Source organism: Carassius gibelio, chromosome A2 (genome assembly GCF_023724105.1).
Source record: "Carassius gibelio isolate Cgi1373 ecotype wild population from Czech Republic chromosome A2, carGib1.2-hapl.c, whole genome shotgun sequence".
Classification (NCBI taxonomy): Eukaryota; Metazoa; Chordata; class Actinopteri; order Cypriniformes; family Cyprinidae; genus Carassius; species Carassius gibelio.
The window spans coordinates 15,892,545-15,912,523 of NC_068372.1; the positions used below are offsets into that span (position 1 = coordinate 15,892,545).

Consider the following 19,979-nt stretch of genomic DNA (forward strand, 5'->3'; position numbering starts at 1 on the left):
TCACGAGCAACTGGTATTTTTTTACTTTTAAAAACATAATGTCACTGTTTTTGTCAACTTTTAGGTTTTTTTTTAATTTTATTTTTATTCTTCTGAGTGAGGCTCTACACTCCATTTCATTTTTAATTTTCCCAGTTATTTTCTCTCCTTGGTTTCCAACAAACAGTACATTTTTTAGATGGTCCATGATCCGTTCGCTATTTTGCATTTGTATGTGCAAATGACTTGATTTATTTTATTATTATTTTATATATATATATATATATATATATATATATATATATATATATATATATATATAATGTGAATACAACAACGAATGTGGATGGGACATCTATCAAGAAAGAAATCATGTAAATAATCAATTTGGTGTTGTTTAGAAGTATAATATAACCGGTATATATACCATTCACAGTTTGCCTTTCTATGGAGAGTGCAGGTTTGTCTGATGTCTTTTTGTTGGCTTCTCTTGTGTTCACAGTTGAAAAACACAACACTTGGCTCAAAGCATTTCATTACTAAGAAGACGTATTCCCTAAATGATTACTTTAGCATGACTTGAGAATAGTTTGTTATCTGAATTCTACTTTGTAAACCGTGGAGGGCTATTATTGTTTTCCTCCATTTCAGTTTCTGCCTTGCTGTCTTTGTTTGTCATTGTTGGAGTGGTTGGTGAGACTCTTAGAAGGAATGCATGTGGAATGTCAGTTTTGTGTTAGTTTGTGTGTTTAAATGCATAACAAATGCATTTCAGATACTTTAAATAGACTGTTGGGTCAAAGCCTAAACACAATTTCATTTCTTTGATGGTCTAAATTGTCGTTGGCCCTGTCATGATTTTCTAAAGCCTCAACAAAAGCCTCAAATATCTCCCCTTTTTTCTTGTAAAACATTTCAAATCCTCAAGTCTCGTTCTCTTTCTCACCATGTTAGTGATAATGAATTTTTCACGCGTGCACAAGTGGCTGGCTAGTCCTTTTCTGGAACTTAATGGAAGTAGTTCAACGGAGCACTTTGAAAATCATAATATTGTTTCTCATTCGTAGAAATCCCTAAAAAAAAATACTTATTAAATAAGATAAAAGAATTAAGATGATTTGTCTTCAGATTGACACACCAGATCTTGTTGATCTCTACATGGTCCTGTTTCTGTGTGGTGATGTTTGTGTGTTGAGATCATTCCACCGTTCTGTTCTGTCAGCGGTTTGGAAGGCTGACGGTTTCACAAGCAAAAAGAGGGATTTGCTGCATTTTAGTGGAATATTGAAGTGTTTTCAGTTCAAAGCTTTCTTTTTTTTTATTCTTAAAAAAATCATGTTTTCATCTTATTGAACTTAATTGTCATGACATAACAGCAATGGAGGTATTACCATCACTCTCGGTATGGTGTGTTAAGGACAATAGTAGAACACTGTATTTCACTTTTTGGGATTTTCAGTGCATGTGTACCCAATTATTTTTAATAATAATCAATAAAGAATGAAATTGACACTTTCACTGCAGACTTGTCTATAATGAATTGTGTAATGATGTTGAAGTGCTTCATGATCCATAACAGTCTTCTTTGTAGCACTTCTACTGTTATTATGTTGTTGTTGCACATTACACGTGGTGTCTTCAGCACTATTTATTTTTTATACTTTTTAAGTACTACTCAAGTTCTCTTTGGTGTCGTATTAAAAACTTTAAATCTAGATGTATTTCACTGTTTTGTGTGCAATCATAAAATAAAGTGTTATACTATATTAGCTATACTGTCAAAAGACACCAGAAACAAAATTGTAGACCTGCACCAGGCTGGGAAGACTGAATCTGCAATAGGTAAGCAGCTTGGTATGAAGAAATCAACTGTGGGAGCAATTATTAGGAAATGGAAGACATACAAGACCAATGATAATCTCCCTCGATCTGGGGCTCCACACAAGATCTCACCCCGTGGGGTCAAAATGACCACAAGAACGGTGAGCAAAAATCTCAGAACCACACAGGGGGACCTTGTGAATGACCCGCAGAGAGCTAGGACCAAAGTGACAAACGCTACCATCAGTAACACTACGTCGAATCCTGCTGTGCGAGACGTGTACCCCTGCTTAAGCCAGTACATGTCTGAAGTTTGCTTGGATGATCCAGAAGAGGATTGGGACAATGTCATATGGTCAGATGAAACCAAAATAGAACTTTTTGGTAAAAACTCAACTTGTCGTGTTTGGAGGAGAAAGAATGCTGAGTTGCATCCAAAGAACACCATACCTACTGTGAAGCATGAGGGTGGAAACATCATGCTTTGGGGCTGTTTTTCTGCAAAGGGACCTGGACCACTGATCCGTGTAAAGGAAAGAATGAATGGGGCAGTGTATGGTGAGATTTTGAGTGGAAACCTCCTTCCATCAGCAAGGGCCATGAAGATGAAACATGGCTGGGTCTTTCAGCATGACAATGATCCCAAACACACCGCCTGGGTAACGAAGAAGTGGTTTCATAAGAAGCATTTCAAGGTCCTGGAGTGGCCTAGCCTATATAGCCAGTGTCCAGATCTCAACCCCATAGAAAATCTTTGGAGGGAGTTGAAAGTCTGTGTTGCCCAAAAACATCACTGCTCTAGAGGAGATCTGCATGGAGGAATGGGCCAAAATACCAGCAACAGTGTGTGAAAACCTGCTGAAGACTTACAGAAAATGTTTCACCTCTGTCATCGCCAACAAAGGGTATATATCAAAGTATTGAGAGAAACTTTCGTTATTGACCAAATACTTATTTTCCCCCTTAATTTGCAAATAAATTCATTAAAAAAATCCTACAATGTGATTTTCTCTCTCTCTCTCTCTCTCTCTCAAGCTTTGGTCCATAAGCGAGTTACACAGATAACTCTGGTGCTCATAATATTCACAGTCGTGACTGGTCTCTCTCCAAACTTTTTTGTGTATCTTGCATCCCAGTTCATTGTCGGTGTTGCTCTTTGATATTACATATCAAAAGCATAATTCTTGGTATGGGACAATATAGATTTTTTTCAACCTTTAAATCATCCTGACTATCAGATCATTAACTCATTAACAGGGTATTACCACCATTGCTGTTATGGGTCTGAGAGCAACACAATTTCAATTCTCTGTATGTATGTATGTACTGTATATGTGGATTGGAAGAATTGTCAATAAAGCAGACTTGACTTGAACTTACTACAAAATACATTTAACCTTTTTAAACTTTCGTTTTGTGTCATCAACAAATCAGTTGATAGGTCTATAAGACTATATGGGCTATATATGTGACTCTAACACACAGAATAGCTGTATTTTCATCATAATTCCATTTATCACAATGTTTTCATCCTCGCTGTAGCCACCGATTGGATTGAAGTCGCTCAGAGATCCTATGCAGCCTGAGTCAGAAAATATATTTCTGAACTTTTACTTTCACATGCGTCAGTTCTCTGAGAATTTATTTATTTATTTTGCTTGGAATGAGTTTTATTCTGAACTTTCAAAGGTCATATATAAACTCGATTGGCCCTATGTGTTGTTTAAACTCCAGATGTGGGTAAGTTCGGCCTTTATATTATTTCTCAATCCACTCCTATTCGGCCTCTCTCAGATTTCTGTCTGTTTCCTCTGCATGTGGTCTTTGGAAACGTCTGGAAGGAAGGTGTCCTCATAGTAGGAGACTCTCTCTCTCTCTCTTTCTCCAGACTGACTTTTGTAGTTCCACAAAGTAAAACCTTTTCCATATTTAACACTCTATAATGTGCAAAGAATCAGCACTTAACCATGTGATGCCCTTGTTAAGGTAATTACATCGCCGTCACTGATCTTGCCACATGTGGAAGGTTTCTTATGAACAGGGCAGGCAGTATTTGCAATGTTTATATTTAAGAACTGTTCCCCACCTCCATTTGGTAAGCATGAGTCTGTGTTATTTTCTACTGGTATGAATAAGACTGTTGTTTTTAATGCAGTTATGTAATAATCTGCTAGTTGATTTCCAGTCAGCCAGCCACGGGTTTGAGCTCCACTGCAACATGGGCTTCAAGTTTGTTGTCTCCTGTGGTGAACCTGCTGGAGATCTATCATTAAACTATTCCCACTATGGTATTTGGCAGCCTGGCACTTGTGAGTGGGATAATGGCCTTCCTGCTGCCTGTGACCAGACGCACTGAGCTGCCTGGTTCAACAGAGGAGGCAGAGGGCAAGAGGTACATGCACTTTACAAAGTTTTTATGTTACTTGTAAAAATAGTTAAATTTAGTGAAATTCTGCTGATTAAAGTGATTTTTTGCATTTCCTTTTCTTAAAATAAGTTCATTTATTTATTCTTTCATTTCTTTAATACCCAAGTTTCACATTAAGTCTTGTCTTACATATTGATTACAAAATTTGTGTTTTTGTTATGGGAAAATAAAACTATCCCTCTGTTTCTCAAAAGGTGACCAACAATGACTAATCCAGATCCTGGTGATTGTGAAGACATCAGAGCAACCAAGTTATAAGTTCTTAAAATCTTGGAAGATTGTGGCTAATGATATGTTATTATTCTGTTTATGCGTGATCAACATAAACATGAAAGTTACTTAATTAGTCGAAAAAGTGTCTACAATAAAATTTATGAATTGTCCAGCAAGGGCAAAGCAAAATAACTCCATAGTATTACATAATGTACGATTTGAATCTTTGAACAATGGCAACAACACTACCCCAAAAAGTCAGACATCTAGTCATTTTGAGGCTTTTGTGGGAGCGCAGCATTATCATTGTTTGTTGGATCAAGCAGGGTGGAAGTGTCCTGTGCTGGCTGTGAAGATATGATGAGAATATGTCATCTGGAAAGAAGTTGCTCGCTTGTGTCTCTGCAGCCTCACCTTGAACCTCTAACCCAGAGAAATCATCAAATGGGTTTGCTGTTCTTTGCGTTGTTTCCACACTGAATGTATCTGTGCTTGTGTTGTCACTAACACTTGCAAAGATGTCATTTGGGAAAGGATCAGCACTCATGTGACCGAATGCAGCTGTAGATGGAACATTCTCAGAGCCAAAGAAATCTAAAGCATCTGTTTGAGATGACTCACTTAGCTCTTGGTCATAAAGGTTTTGATCAGGCACATTGGATGTTGATTGATTGCCTTTAATATCGAAAACATCATTAACCTCACTTTGAAATAGATTTGCCTGTTCAAGGTCAGGGCTTTTCTGTTCAAAGACATATGAAGTACCGGATAGTATTGATGGGTTACCTTCAGAACTTATCAAGTCAAATATTCCTTTATTTGGTGTCGGTTGACCATCTGCAATTCCCTCAAAATGGTTTTGACTTTGACTCTTGTATTTTATTCATAGTATCAAACAAATTATTATTGGACGTTAGACCAGAGACCGTGAACATTTTGTCTCCTCTAGAGATATCCATTGTTTGGCCTTGTACATTGTTCATACCAAAGGGAACGTCAGTAATTTCTGAGGAAACACTGGCTTGCTTTTTATTGACTTCAGTCAGGATGTTTCCAAAACCATCTGAGATTACCTCAATATTTGATTCTGATGAACAAAGGATATCGAGAGTGGTTTGACTGAAATTTTAAAAGGGCTTAATGTTGTATCTTCACTATCTTTTTGAGCTCCTAATGGCTCTTCTTGAATAAATGAGCTTGCACTGATGGTGTTTCCAAATCCATAATGTCTGTCAATTTGCCACTGTGTGTTTAATCACATATATCTGAACCTGATAAAGCCACAACATCTCTGTTAGAGTTAGAGTAATTTGAGATGTAAATGCATCAGATGAATCAAGAAAACCTGTTTGTATCTTCATTCTGAGGCAAAGAGGAGTTCAGGCACTCTTCAAGACCAGCTGGTTTTGAAGAGTCTTGAGAGGTGAGATTTACATGAATGTGTCCTTGTGAAGAAATAAGAGCCTCATTTCTATCAATCTTCCAAAAACCAACAGAAGCGGGCTTGTTTTGTTAAACTGACTCTAGATCTGTTGATGGCACCGTGTCATCACCAGAGTATCCATTAAGCATTAAAATGGGTTTTTCTATGCCCTCTGTTGGATTAAGTTCTTCTGCAGCATCACTTAGTTGGTTTTGTCTTGGTTCTATGGGCTCTTGAGGTGTATCTAGACAGGTGGGCTCAGTCAGAGGAAGATATAAACAAACATTTTCTTGAATCAATGCAGTGTCATATTCTGTCCCTCCAGTTGTCTCTGGCTCCTTCTCACATGTAGGTTCTATCTTTATATCTGCCGTTTTCGTTATTTCTGACTCTGTTTCAGAGGATGAAAATAGTCTTCCCAGTAAATTTCTAGGTTTTATATTGGATCTTTTGCTTTCCTTTTTTGTCACACTGGTTCTCTTTCCTACTTGGACCAGATGTGAAGAGTTTGGAAAGAGGGCTTTTACCTTTAGACCAAGACCCTTTATTCCCTTTATCCATGGACTTTTTGTCAGCAACCTTCGTGTTGCTTTTATTATCGGATTTTGGAGGCATATCCAACAAGTCAGGGTCTTTAGATTCAACCTTAATCATATCTCGATTTTTGGCGGTTACAGACTTGGCATTACTTTCAATAACCACCTCTTTCTTCATCTCTGCAACCTGCTCCAAATCACATGATTCACTACCTGGTTTGAATGTTTCCTTACCACATGCTGTGACTTCATTTACTTGCAGTTCATCAAGATTCAGGATTGTTTCCATCTCACTTGTACTGTATTTGCCTCGTCTGCATTTGTTTTTGTCTCATGTTGTTTTTCCTGTATTCCTGTATTTGGAAGAAAAGTATCCTGCATTTGTTCGTCTAAAGCTTTTGGATGTTCGACAGAATCATGCCCATATGGATTGTGCGTTGTGTCAATTAAACATTCCACAGTCGATTCCTCTATTTCTACTCCTGATTCAAAAGTTGTCATTTCTCTCTTTACATTACCATTGACAACTGCATGTTCAACAAAAGCCTCAGTAGAGCTTTTAGCTCCTTCACTGGTGATCTCTGTGTTATCTTCCTTGTCTACAATTAAATTGAAATTAAACCAGACAGACTTTTTTATTTCCGTTGGGCTATCAACTTTCCCATCTTCAGCCAAATTGTGTTCTCTCACAGAATCTGGTGTTGATGTAACAGAATTGAAGCCTTTGCTTGTCATTTCCCCACCTTTTGAAACTTTGCTTCATGTTCCAGATCTATCTGCAGTCTCTTCCAATGTTTTTGAACCTCTTGGATGTGGTGTATAAACATCCTCTGAATGTAGTGTTTTATTAAACCCACCTTTTATTGTGAAGGGAGAGGTGTATGTGTTTGTCTTCTCATAAATCCGAGTTGGCAGCTCAACTGATTTGTCCATTTCATCCAGCCCAGAATTAAACCTTTTCTGTTCAAGAGCATTTCTGGAGCTTCTTGCAAAAGAATTGTTGTGATCTGACCATTGTGATACTTCTTGAGGCTGAGGAAGTATTTTGTGATACAGGGCTACGTCCGGTCCCCTTGTTTTCTGTTGGCCAACTAATTCTAAGCTTGTTCCTGGTGTAAGGACTTTTAAATTGATCACCGCCGTGTCTTTGCAGTCAAGATGATGGTCCTCTGGGGTCATCTACAATTGCATCAACACATGTTGGCTCCATCTCATCATAGTTGCCCTTTTTCTTAAATAATTGATGGTAATGTGATGGGCAGTAGTACTCTCCATAAAGAGTAATTCTGTAATGAATAATAGTACACCAGTTAAAAATCAAAGTTAAAGTACACACTGTGAAATAAAATTCCTAGGGAATCAATCATATTTGATTTGTGATTGGATGAACTCTAAATATGCAATGCAAATTTGATTATATAGATTGTATTTTATCTTTTTTGACTAGTAAATTTTCACATGTCATTATGAATCACAGGTTTGATTGAAAAAAAAAAAAACCTTTTTTTAACTAATGTCTAGTAAATTGATTTCACAGCTTTTTATTAAAGTGTTTGCAGCAGAAACAGTTACTATGTACAGTAGGATTAGTTTATCTGCCACCGTTTTGTCCATTGGGTAAACAGGCATCAGGCATGCAGAGCTCATCTCTTTAGCAGGTGACAGGAACTATGTCAACACTATAGACATAAATGGAATATTAGTTTATGATTTACACAGCATAAAGATCCTCCTATGGGGAAAAATTAAACAATTGTTATAGCTTGCTATTTTAGAGAAATGGTTTAATAATAATAATTTAAAGTTTTGTCTTCATGGTAATAAAATAATTTTAACAAATACTGCTTTGTAAGTATAGATAATTTTAATACACGGCATTTGAAACAAATATTTATTAACACTTAATTGTGACAGTACAAAAACCCTTGCTCTTAAAGCATCACAATAAAACTGTTTATTGTACACACATATAAAATGAGGACCAATACAACTAACATATATGTATTTTAAATAGAAATATGGATCTAAAAATCAACCAAAAATGCTACAAAATGAACTCGGCAGCCAGGTTAATGTTTTTTTGTTGAGGTTGTGTCCGTAGTTGTTTTCTTTTCCCCAAAATTCTGAAGTGCAACCTTAAACCCCTTGTTAATTCATCAATGTGCTTTGAATAGCTCTGCACACACATCCTGATCTCTTCTGCCGCATTTATCCTCGGAATCACATTTTTCTCCATTCTTATTCTATTACAAGGAAAGGAACCATCATCAAGAGGCTCTGTTTTACTGAATGATGGATTTTGTTGCATGTGGGAATTTTGAACCCAATGCTCACTGTACTCCATCTCCTGAAAATCCATAGGATCGCTGGAGTTTGTCTTTTGAACAATTTTTGCATGTTCCTACTGTTTCCTTTTTTTGCAAAAATGTTTTGCTGGCAGCAACTTTGGGTGGGATTTCTGGAGTCTGTTGCTTGTTATTATGCCCAAGTAAGCTTGGACAAACATGTGGGGTTTCTGTAATATGCTTGGAGCTGGTGGTGATATGCAATGGCTTTGGTGGAATAACTGGCTTCTGATCTTTAACCTGATTACCAGTTTTTGGTGGGATGGGTGGTGGATGTTCTCCTTTTCCTGCTGTTAGAGGGCTTTGAATAGTCCGTACTGGAGCTAAGAGATTCTGAATTGAGTGCTGAGATGGTCAGATGCTCACTTCCGGTCACTGAAACCGAAAAAGACAATTGATTGTCAGATGAAGGCAAATTAACAAAACTCTGCTTGCATGCTACAGTCCCTGAGTCATTTGCCATTCTACTTTCAGTGTAAGACTGCCCAGATTCTCTAAATAGCATTGCTGCCTCGAAATCTCCTTTAGAAATATTAATGCTAGACTTCTTAAGAGACTGGAGTGTCTCTTTCAAATTACCTCTAACAATTTCATCTCTGACTACATTTCTCTGCTCTGTTGCAGCACTTCGTGATGACTGATTATCAGCCTTCACATCACCACTAACAATATCTGGCTCTATCTCTAAAACCTGAGGTCTGTTATCCATCGCTCTTGAGTAATTTTCTGTACTAACATGTATTATTACTGTCTCCCACTTTCCATCTTTCGTTGGATCCCTGATCCTTTTCTATGTCACTAACCTTTTGAAATGTTGTAGTAATCCGCTGGTTACTCAAGGTGGATGTTGTAGACTGCTCCATTGTTGTGTTGCTTTGGCACTGAGATGATTCATTTAGATTATACAGCTTTCCAGGAGTGACAGGTTCCCGTTCTACTCTCGTGCTTTGGTTCTTTGCCCTCTCCAGGGATCTTTTGGCAGCCTTAACATCCCCTGAAATAATTTCCTCCTTAATTAATGTCCTTTCATTTTCTTCTGAGCACGTTTCTTCTGCTTCTATATTCAGATCATAAATAGTGCCTGGTTTGATGACCTCACGCTCCAAATGCTTGCTTTGTTGTTTTGCCTGCTCCAAGGATTCAAGGGTTGCTTTAATGTCCCCAGAAACAATTTCCTCCTTCTGGACCATGACTGGCTGTTTGATTGCTTCATCAAGTTGCTGCATGGCAGACAAAATATCACCTTTGACAATCTCCTCCTTTGGCACAGAGTTTCCAATGCCAAGGTCAATGCAGACCTCTGAGAAAACCTTTTTGGCATTCTTCACATCTCCTGGTATAACATCCATGACTGTTCTTTCAGCTTGCTCCCTTTGTTGAATTAGGTATCGCTTTGCTTCCTTTACATCACCTTGAATAATTTCAATTTTATCTCTACAAGAGGCTGACAGTTCCTCCTCAGAAAGATCTTGCTGTAGGCTCTTAAGGTCACCCTTTTCAATGCAGCTTCGATACAAACCAACATTCCCCCTTTCGTTTTGTTCTAGTCTGCAAGATGCTTTGGTCTGTTGATTGTGGACAGTGGCGAGGAGGTTGCCTATGGTGGATTTGACATCTCCTCGTGCAATGTCTTGTGACTCAGTCAAGCAGCTTTGACACTGGAGGGAATACACTGTCATCTCTGGCTGCCCTTCTTCAGACTCTTGCATCACCAAGCCTGTCTTGATAGTTTTTTGTTGGATGAACAAGTTCTCAATAATTTTAACTGCTTCTTGCATCTTACACTCTGCCTCAGGGTTATCTGTGTATCCAGACTGTTGAAAAGGGATTTCAAGCACTGTGCTGTGCATCTTGCCTTGTTCATCCTCTTTCAGTAGAACAACTTTAGGTTTCAGGTTCGGTTTGAACAGTAGCTGCAACATTATGTTCCTGATGTTTCCTTCAACAACTTCCTCCTTTTGAACTTTAGGCCCCTCGCTTTGGACAATCTGATATTTTGCCATGTTAACATACTTATAATCATTTGCCTGGATGATGATTCCACTTGAATGAATGAATGAATAATGGCAAAGGCGGTACAGTATGTCTGTCACACTCTCTACAGTGATTTTGTCCAGCGGTGTAGTCTCAAATAACCAGGTTGTGCTTTTGACATCTGCCTTGGGGATTTCTTCCTTTGATGAGGCAAGCTCTTCAGTAGATTCATCATTCTTTATTTTATCTAAGGGCTGTGATTCAAATAACCAAGTGCAGCGTTTTACATCTCCCTTTGTGTTATCCTCTCGATGTACAGTTGTCAAGGTATTCTTCTCATCTGGCTCACCTTTTAGAGTATCAATAGGTTGATTCTCAAACAGCCAGGTTGAGGTACGTACATCACCTTGTTGAACGTCTGTAACACTCACCATTCGCACAAACTTCTTTTGGTTTGCTTGATCAGTCTCAAAGAGTTGCTTGCTTTGTTGCACACTTTTCCCATTGCCTATATCTTCAACAACCCTCACCGATGGCCCTTCACGAGGTGTGATGGAGTCAAAGGGCTGAGTCTCAAACTTCCATCGTGCTGATTTCACATCTCCCTTGCACACATCCTCTTGTGTAACTGCACGGATTACGTAGATTTCTTTGTCTGCTTGAATAGTGTCCAGTGGCTTGGTTTCAAACATCCACCTTGCACCCCTGACATCTCCTCTCATCAGTTCCTCTTTCTTTACAGTGGTAACTTCGTGAAACTGTCCGTCCTTGTCTCTTATTGCATATAACGGCTGGGATTCAAAAAGCATACTGCTGAACTTTACATTTCCACTACTGCTTGTGGGATTCTCGACACTCATTGACTGGTGCTTAAGTAGTTTGTCTTTATCCTGAATTTTGTCCAGAGAGAAAGTTTCGAAAATAAACTTCTTGCTTCCAACATCACCACCCTCAACATCACTGACACTGCAAGTGATTTTGTCATCCTTCTCATTAATGTCACTGATAGGCTGATTCTCAAACAGCCAAGTGAATTTGTGGACTGATCCAGACTGAATTTCATCTTTCTGCTCCTTAGAGTCTTTGACAAATTCACTTCCAATTTCATGAAGTGACTTGGATTCAAAGATTTCCTTGACACGTGAGACATCTCCAGACTGGAAATCCACCTGACTGACATATCTGACATTTTGTTCAGAATCTGTTTGCTTTGTTAGTCTGTCCAAAGTTTCTGTTTCAAACAGGTGTTTCACTGTCTTCACATTCATATCACTTTTTATGTCTCCCTGCACAGTGCTGCTCAATTTCAAATTGAAGTCCTCCTTGTCTTTAATGTTACCCAGTGGCTGTGTTTCAAAAAACCAAGTGTGTGACTTCACATCAGCTTTTGGCACTGGTTCTACATCCTGGTTCCTTTCTGATTTCTCATACAAAATGTCCACTGGTTGTGTTTCGAACAGCCATTTGCATGTCTTCACGTTACCCTTTTGAAATTCTTCTGGTGTTACTGTTGAACCTGCTTCTTTCTGACTCTTTGTATTGATGCAATCCAAAGGCTGTGTTTCAAACATCCATTTAGCTGTCCTCACATCACTTGCCATGTCCTCTTGTCTTGTAATGCCCTTGATGAGTTCTACATTTCCACCACCTTCTTCAAATTGGTCTAAGGGTCTCGTCTCAAACATCCATTTGTAATTCTGTACATTCCCTTTGATGCATTCTTCTCTACTGACAGTTGTAACCTTGTGGAAAGTTCCAACACAATCTTTAAGTGCATATAATGGTTTGGTTTCAAACAGTGAACGGTTGCATTTGACATCCCCAGCTATAATATCGTCTATATGATTTTGTGCTTTCTCAGAGATGTTACTAAGAGGTAAAGTTTCAAAAAGGTTCTTGAAAGTCTTCACATCTCCTTTCTCAACATCTTGAACTTTGTTTCCACTATCCCTTGTTGTTTTGCCAACACGGAATTTCTCAAACTGCAGCCTTTTGTCTTTAACTTCGCCTTTTTCATCACTTGACACCACAACTTTCTGGAGCTGTCCCACCTCATAGTTGTCTTTCAGAGCATCCATGGGCTGAGTTTCAAAAAGCCATAGTGTGGATCCTACATTTCCTGCAATAATTGCCTCCTCCTCTGAAATTTCACCCACAGACTTTCCTTTAAGAGATGATAGGGGTTGGTTTTCAAATAGCTTTAGTTTGTTATGAACATCTGCTTCCCCAGAGATGTCTTCCACCATTCCTTTGAACTTTTGTTCTTCCATAGCATCTTCATGAATTGCATCAAGCGGTTGGGTTTCAAACATCCATTTTTTCTCATCAACACCACCTTTCTGGGCTTCCTCAAGTGAGATCCCACGAATAATCTGCACACCAGCTCGTTTATTTATGTCGTTCAAGGGTTGAGTTTCAAAAAGCCAACGTGCTGTTTTAAAGTCACTGCCCTGGATTTCTTCTCTACAGATTGATTTGATTTCATGGATTTTGCCACTGCTATCCCTAATCGCACAACTGGGATCTGCTTGAAAGAGTTTGACTGTTTTCTTCACGTCTCCTTTGTTCTCCTGGAGTTCTGATTTGAGTTTTAGGAAATGTTGGTCTTCAACTGAGCAGCAGCGGCCTAAAGCGTCCAGCGGTTTGGATTCAAACAGGAGACGTGTACCTCTCACATCTCCCTTCTGAACGGGTTCCTTCAGTACGACCTCCACCATTTCCTCATTCTCCATCTCTTTCTGACTTATTGAATCTAGGGGCTGTGTCTCAAACAACCATGTGGCCGTGCGAACATCTCCTTTGACTACACCTGGCCTCTCTCCCGCTGTTGTGCGTTGACTATCAAACACTGAATGCTCAAACAAAGATGATTTGCCCCTCACATCCCCACCTGGAAGATTTTCCTCATTGAGAAGCTTTTTAGTTTCATGCGGGTCTCCAATGTTGTCAAGAGTCCAGTTCTCAAATATCCAGCGCATGGACTGGACTTCTCCCTGATATGCTGTATCCAATGCTTGGGGATTTATTGCACCTATCAGTTCTTCGTCTACAATATCATCAAGATTCATCTTCAGTTCAGGATGAATGTGTTTAAAAAGACGCTTCAGTTCACTTTTTTGTTGTTGTTGGTAGAACTCTGAGAAGGTTTCTTTTGGAGGTGGTACAGGCAGGAAGTTCTGGCTTTCAGACTTTTGAAGTGATTGCAGAACCTGAGGTCTAGGTGGAGGAGGTGGAGGAGGAACATCATCATCTCCACTGGATGCATCTGTCACTTTTATCTGTTTGGCTACTTCTGCCATCTTGGATGCAAAGAAGAAGTATGAAAGTTAAAGTTACTTTCCACAATGCAGTGAATTATGGTAAACTCATATCATAATGGTAAACTCTTAAATAAAACACAGTTCATTTTAAAAATGTTAGTATCATTAAGCTTAAAAGCCATAATTTACCTTTTGTTGAGTTTAGCTGGGAATAGCTGATTTAGTTTTCCGCACTCATATTCATGTGACGTTTGACTTCATTCATGATGGTTTTCAGCCTTGTTAGTAGAAAATGCATGCTCCACAACAAACACAGTTTCATTTCCAAACATTTTTTGAGAAAAAAAAAACCCAACAATAATCACTGCAACTAAATGCAGGAATATCATAAAATGTACTGGAATTTTTATGTTAATCTAAATATTAAGATGTTGCAAAAAGACTACAAACTGTCTAAAGAATTGTTTCATGCTGTGGCTTTTAGACACGTGTGGCTTTTTCCCTATTAAAAGTGTAATTTACTTTAATTGTATCACAAATATTGCATATGTTATATGTTATGATGGCTGTGATTTGAATGTAATTATAATGGTACCATATCATGCTTGTGTAGAAATATTGTAATAAAGCATTGCTAAATGAGCTCTTGGTGCTTTTTTATATACTAAGACAGTCACAATAGACTCTGTGTAATTTGCATTATATTTGTTTCTAACTTAGTCACACAGCAGCACCTCTTAGCATTAGTCATTAGTCACACAGCAGGCTCACATAATGATCCTGACTTAGAAAGTCAACCAGAACTGTTGTTCATACCTTGTATTGTTTTTTCTTCTTTCCACTTGAGATCAAGTGATCCTGGACCACACTAGCCTGAGAAAGAAGCATGCTTAATTATTCCTGCAAATTTTTCATAGAAAACACCCAAGACAATTTGCATAAAGCTGTTTTAACACACAATACATTCAGTTTTTAAGGAAAATACAAGCCAACAAGAGACTTGTACTATAAAAAGAGCATGTAGCAGACTTCACAGCAATGCATGCATGTGTGTGATCCAGTCTGAGCACTTGACCTCATAGATGCCTGTGTGTTGTGAGTGATATGACAGATGCAGTGAGCACTCACTTGCTGTTCGATATATCCTGAGGAGTCTGCAGCTGCTACCTTTGAGAGGTAAAGGGCAGATCTGTCTTTCACACTTGGGATAGGAGACTAGGTTTGTGCTCTTGTTCTCTGTCTTTCTTGAAATTTTTCGTGTCTAATTCACAGGGGAAAAAAATAATGTTACAAAACTACATTGGAATTGATTTATAAACTAAAAATAGTGACTCGTGTATTGCATATACAACTTGTTGGAGCCATCTAAATTAATGTATATCATTAATTGTTAGTTTATCCATTATAACCCATTTGTCATTGTTTTATTTGACTTTTTTATATATGTATATATATATATATATATATAATTTATGGCTTTTGATAGTAGATGACGTTTGTTTTGGTATCACCTGGTAAAATATAATTTTTGGAATTAATTATATTCTTTATTTGATCACAATTTAATTATTAATTAATTTGCATTAAACTATTAAAAAGAAAGAAAAACACAAACATACAGCTGTTTGTGAAGTATCTATGCACTGTAAATGTGACAGAAACTACCTATGCTATCTAAGCAGATTTTGTACTAGTTACAAACCTAATGCTCTTAAAACCCTTTTAGGTTGGATAATAACTCAGGAGTAAGCTAGAAATAAGACAAGTATCACCAGACCCAGTTCCTTGGCCATTTAGTGGCTCTGATAGTAGTGTATATGTTGACTAGTGCTGGTGTTATCTGTGGGCTATTATTATACTTCAAGGACATATGGAAACTCTTTTGCTTCACACATACTATATGAACATGTAATTACAAAATATTTTGCATAGATTAATTAATTTAATTTACATTTGCTACAGTCAGTTGTCTGTTTACCTTTCAGGTGTGTTATAACTCTTTGATTGTATTTCTTAGCAAATACATCATAAAGAAACAGCAGTGGTTTTGGCCGAATCCAGACCCTTTCTAAAGTTTCACTTTCTCAGACGACAAAACACTCTGTGACAAAGCATCCCTGTTTCATGCTTCGGATCTTAGCGTTTTTTACCACGGAATTGTGAATTTTTGTTAGCATCACTGAAGCATTTTCACAGAATTATTTTTTTTTTTTGGGGGGGGGGAGTGGGATCTGGATCCAAAAACAATACTATATCCCAAGAGAGTAAATTATCAGATGTTATGGTTTCAGAATGGTAAAATAGATTATAATGACAGAAATCTGTTATTTAGCTGGCAACAGAAGTTTATTAATTAGTTCTCATCAGACAATCAAACACATTGTTTTTGTATCTTCTGTATTAGTGTGCTTGATGTGACCTGAGAAAAATCTTATTACAGTAGATCACTTATAATTATTGGTGATGTGTGATGTAATTATGGTTTGGAGCAGCAAAAGAACTCACCGAATTATAGTAAAGCTGTTGTAAGCTTGATAAAAACAAATGCTTTCCCTATGAAGCTAGGAGCACTAGAGGCAGCGTAGGTCTGTCAGCTGTAACTAATGACTATATTCAAGCATACCTCTGTTTTTCACACTGTAAGCTCTCATGGGACAAAAGGACAGGGCCCATCGCTGGCCACTCACGAGTCTGAGCTTAAAACGTTTGTATAGTTGGATGAGCACGCAGAATAACAGGGCCATACAATACTGGGGTCTCGCTAGACATTACTGTTTAGCAGAGAGAGAGAGCGATATCATCGCTTCCTGCTTTATTTTTCCCGCAATGTCCAGTTAAATTAGAAGTGCGTCAAATGGTTTAAACATTTATTTAAATCTGTGATACAATTGATTAGATATCTTATATATATTTCAAAGATGATCAAGTCAGATGAATGAAAGTTTCACAGAGCCCCCATTCACAGCTATTCAGGGCACAGCTATTAGCGACCTAGAATGTGAGTGCCTTTGTGCTGTTGACAGCTGTCCAAATTATTATGATATACACTTGGTATTTATTCTCTTCAGCTGCCTTCCTTAGTTTCCTGTGAGCATTCAAAGGTCTTGTTAAAACCCCAAATTAAAGCCATAGCTTATAAAAGGGCAGAATCCATAAAGGCATGTTTAGTTGACACTGCATATTCGACAAGACGATTTGAGGTGGTGTTTACGCTTCCGTACAACAGTTCGGGGTCAGTAAATGAAAACTTTTATTCAGCAAGAATGCATTGTGTTGAACAAAAGTTAAGACAAAATAAACGCTGTTCATAAAACGAATCCTGGAAAATGTTTCATGGTTTCCAGAAACTGTTTTCAACACTGATGTTTCTTGAGCAAATCAAGAATTAGAATGCATCTGAAATATGGTAAAAATATGACTATTTTTACTGTATTTTTGGTCAAATAAATGGAGCTTTGGTAAGCATAATATACTACTTTCAAAAATATGAAAATATAGTACCAACCTGAAACCTTTTAACATTAATGTGTATATATATTTTTTACTTTAACATCCTTGTTATTACAGCCCAGGTTAAATATGTAACTGCCCTTGTTTCCTTTACTTGGGGTTAATTATTAAACATTTTAGGGAATTATCATTACATTAAAGACATGTAGCTCAACTTTAATGGATCTTTCTAAATTTGCTGGCTGAATCATCGACAACATGACCATCATATATAATTAAGGAACAATTTTCAAATCAGAATTACAATATTTAAATTTGTCATATTTAATTTATTCAATATGCATTACGTTTATATTATAGTATTCTAATTTATACTATTCACATCCTTCCTGTCCACTGTAGTGTACTCACAGAGTGAATCGCAGGTTCCAGCCTGGGTCTTGTATATTTCCGCAGGTGATGAGTTGTGTGTCTCTGTGAGTGTTCGTCTGACTCTGATGCTGTCTGTCGTGGTAGTCCTATCTCACTCTGTCCCTCCCTAATGGGTGACAGCTGATTTTTATCACTGCTGGGCAGGGATGAGGCCAGCCTGCTATTTTGGAAGCAGCATGGGTGGTATTCCACAAGCCTGAGTCAATCAGGGCTTCTGGAAATGACTGGGGTGCAGGGAACCCCCTTAAGCATAATTCCCACAATTCCCACATTAGCCTAGATTTGCTTCCTAATGCCATCAGATGTTTGAAAGGTACTGAATTACAAATTAATTGAACGAATTTCAGTGGCTTTTGGCTGATTGTTTAGAAAGAGTCTCATGTAACATCTCTATTTTTAACTGTTTACAAATTAAATCCTAAAACTGAACACTGCTAATAGGAACGTCATGCCCAGTGATGTCTGATGGGGTTGACAGAGCTTGCTAATGCATCTCAAAATAATTAAGGCACAGATTAAACCCATAAATGTACTTGTGAGTATTAATACTTCACGAATTGTTGAAACAGAGCCTGTGGTATTCTGAGGCTATAATAACACTGTTCTGTTGAAGTTATATAAGCTTTAATATAGTCTCTATGTGTTGTGGGAAATATTGTGGATAAGACTATACTTGTGAATATTTTTAACACAGACACAGCCGGAAGATTCCTTCTCTACAGGATCTTCAGATGGCTCTGCGCTTGTGTAGGAAGACTTTAGATGCCAAGGTTTTGTCTCACACAGGGCATAAATTCACATGACCTTTGACCTCATAGCTACTGACTAACATCACAGCTGAGTAAAGAATGAAATAACTGGTAAATATGCTCACTCATTTACACTAGTTGTTTTAATAATATATGAATCAACTTACCATTCAGTCCAGTGGAGGATCGGTTGATATATTCAGGAACCCCACTGACTGTCCTCCTTCTCATTGTCTCGTTGAAGTTTTTTTCCTTCTATCGAGGTCATAAAAAATAGATTTTTATAATATAATATTATATTATAATTATAAAAAATATTATTATTATATTAGTATTAAGTTATATGAATATTTACTATAATAATAGTATTAATAATATTATGGTAGAATGAATAATTGTTTTATCCTATTTTAAATTTTTAAGACCGAATAGTGTAGATATTATTATTATTAAGGTATTTTTGATTTATTTTACCTTTTATTTAATAAAAAAATGTGTTAATTCATATTGAACTGACTCTAAACCCTTTGACATTTTCATATCTGTTTTATTTACATATAACTAAGCATTTTCTTGCTCATCTCAGGTTTTTATGATATAAGTAATATTAATGATTTATGATAATAACATAATTTTACAATGTGTCAGCTCCTATTGAATGGACTCTGAAACAGTGCGATTTTAATATTACTTATATATTTTAATCAATATTTTGGTTTACATTTTATTCTTTTTAAATATATTTGTGTTTAATGTGCTTTTATTTATTTATTTATTTAGTTCAGTTTTACTTTTTATTTCCAGATAATTGTAGTGCTTCAATGTAAACATCTAATATATACTTTTTAAAATTGTATTTCAGATTTATATCAGTTAACAAAAATGTTTTTAAGAGATGAAGTTTTAGGTATAGTTAATGATAATGACCCTGGGCTGAACACTTGACAGTGATTGCATTAGGAGAAAAGCATACATGCTCCTTTCCTGAGTCATGACTGTCCATGTTGCACAAACACAACCAGAAATAAACATGATGTGACTGTTACACTCACCTGATGAGTCTTGTCATTTTGGGCATTGGTGGCAGTAGTAGCACCAGAATAGACTTTCTCCCACCCGGTCGGTGCCTTCCTCCACTGTGAGGTAATGTGACTCACTGGGCTGCTCTTGGCCTGTGGTGTGACGTTGAGCTTAGGGCTGCTGGTATACTTCTTTGACTCAAACAGGAGCCTCTGAGTGTTAGGGCCCACCAGGTCTTGCATTTCCACTTAATATACAAACAATCAATGTGAGTATACCTTAGACCAGGCCTCTTCCCTGTCGACATCTATGAGGTCCACACAGCTTTCATACCTAGCAAAAAACAGTT

At 37.4% G+C, this 19,979-nt stretch overlaps 1 protein-coding gene across 3 annotated transcripts; it reads right to left on the minus strand.

Moving 5' to 3' along the window:
• Positions 1-7,916: 7,916 nt before the first annotated feature.
• Positions 7,917-17,992, minus strand: LOC128028290 (xin actin-binding repeat-containing protein 1-like). Of its 3 annotated transcripts, none has more exons than XM_052615751.1 (5): positions 17,841-17,992; positions 15,108-15,240; positions 14,796-14,852; positions 9,549-14,018; positions 7,917-9,120 (listed from the first exon to the last, which is right to left on the minus strand). In XM_052615751.1, the coding sequence occupies exons 4-5, from the start codon at positions 14,016-14,018 to the stop codon at positions 9,118-9,120; spliced, it is 4,473 nt and encodes a 1,490-aa protein (XP_052471711.1). In that variant the 5' UTR covers positions 14,796-14,852; positions 15,108-15,240; positions 17,841-17,992; the 3' UTR covers positions 7,917-9,117. The 3 variants fall into 3 exon arrangements, with proteins under 3 accessions (XP_052471711.1, XP_052471712.1, XP_052471713.1); XM_052615752.1 differs by having other exon boundaries at positions 14,169-14,852; XM_052615753.1 differs by lacking the exons at positions 14,796-14,852; positions 15,108-15,240; positions 17,841-17,992 and having other exon boundaries at positions 9,549-14,144.
• Between the last annotated feature and the right edge of the window lie 1,987 nt (positions 17,993-19,979).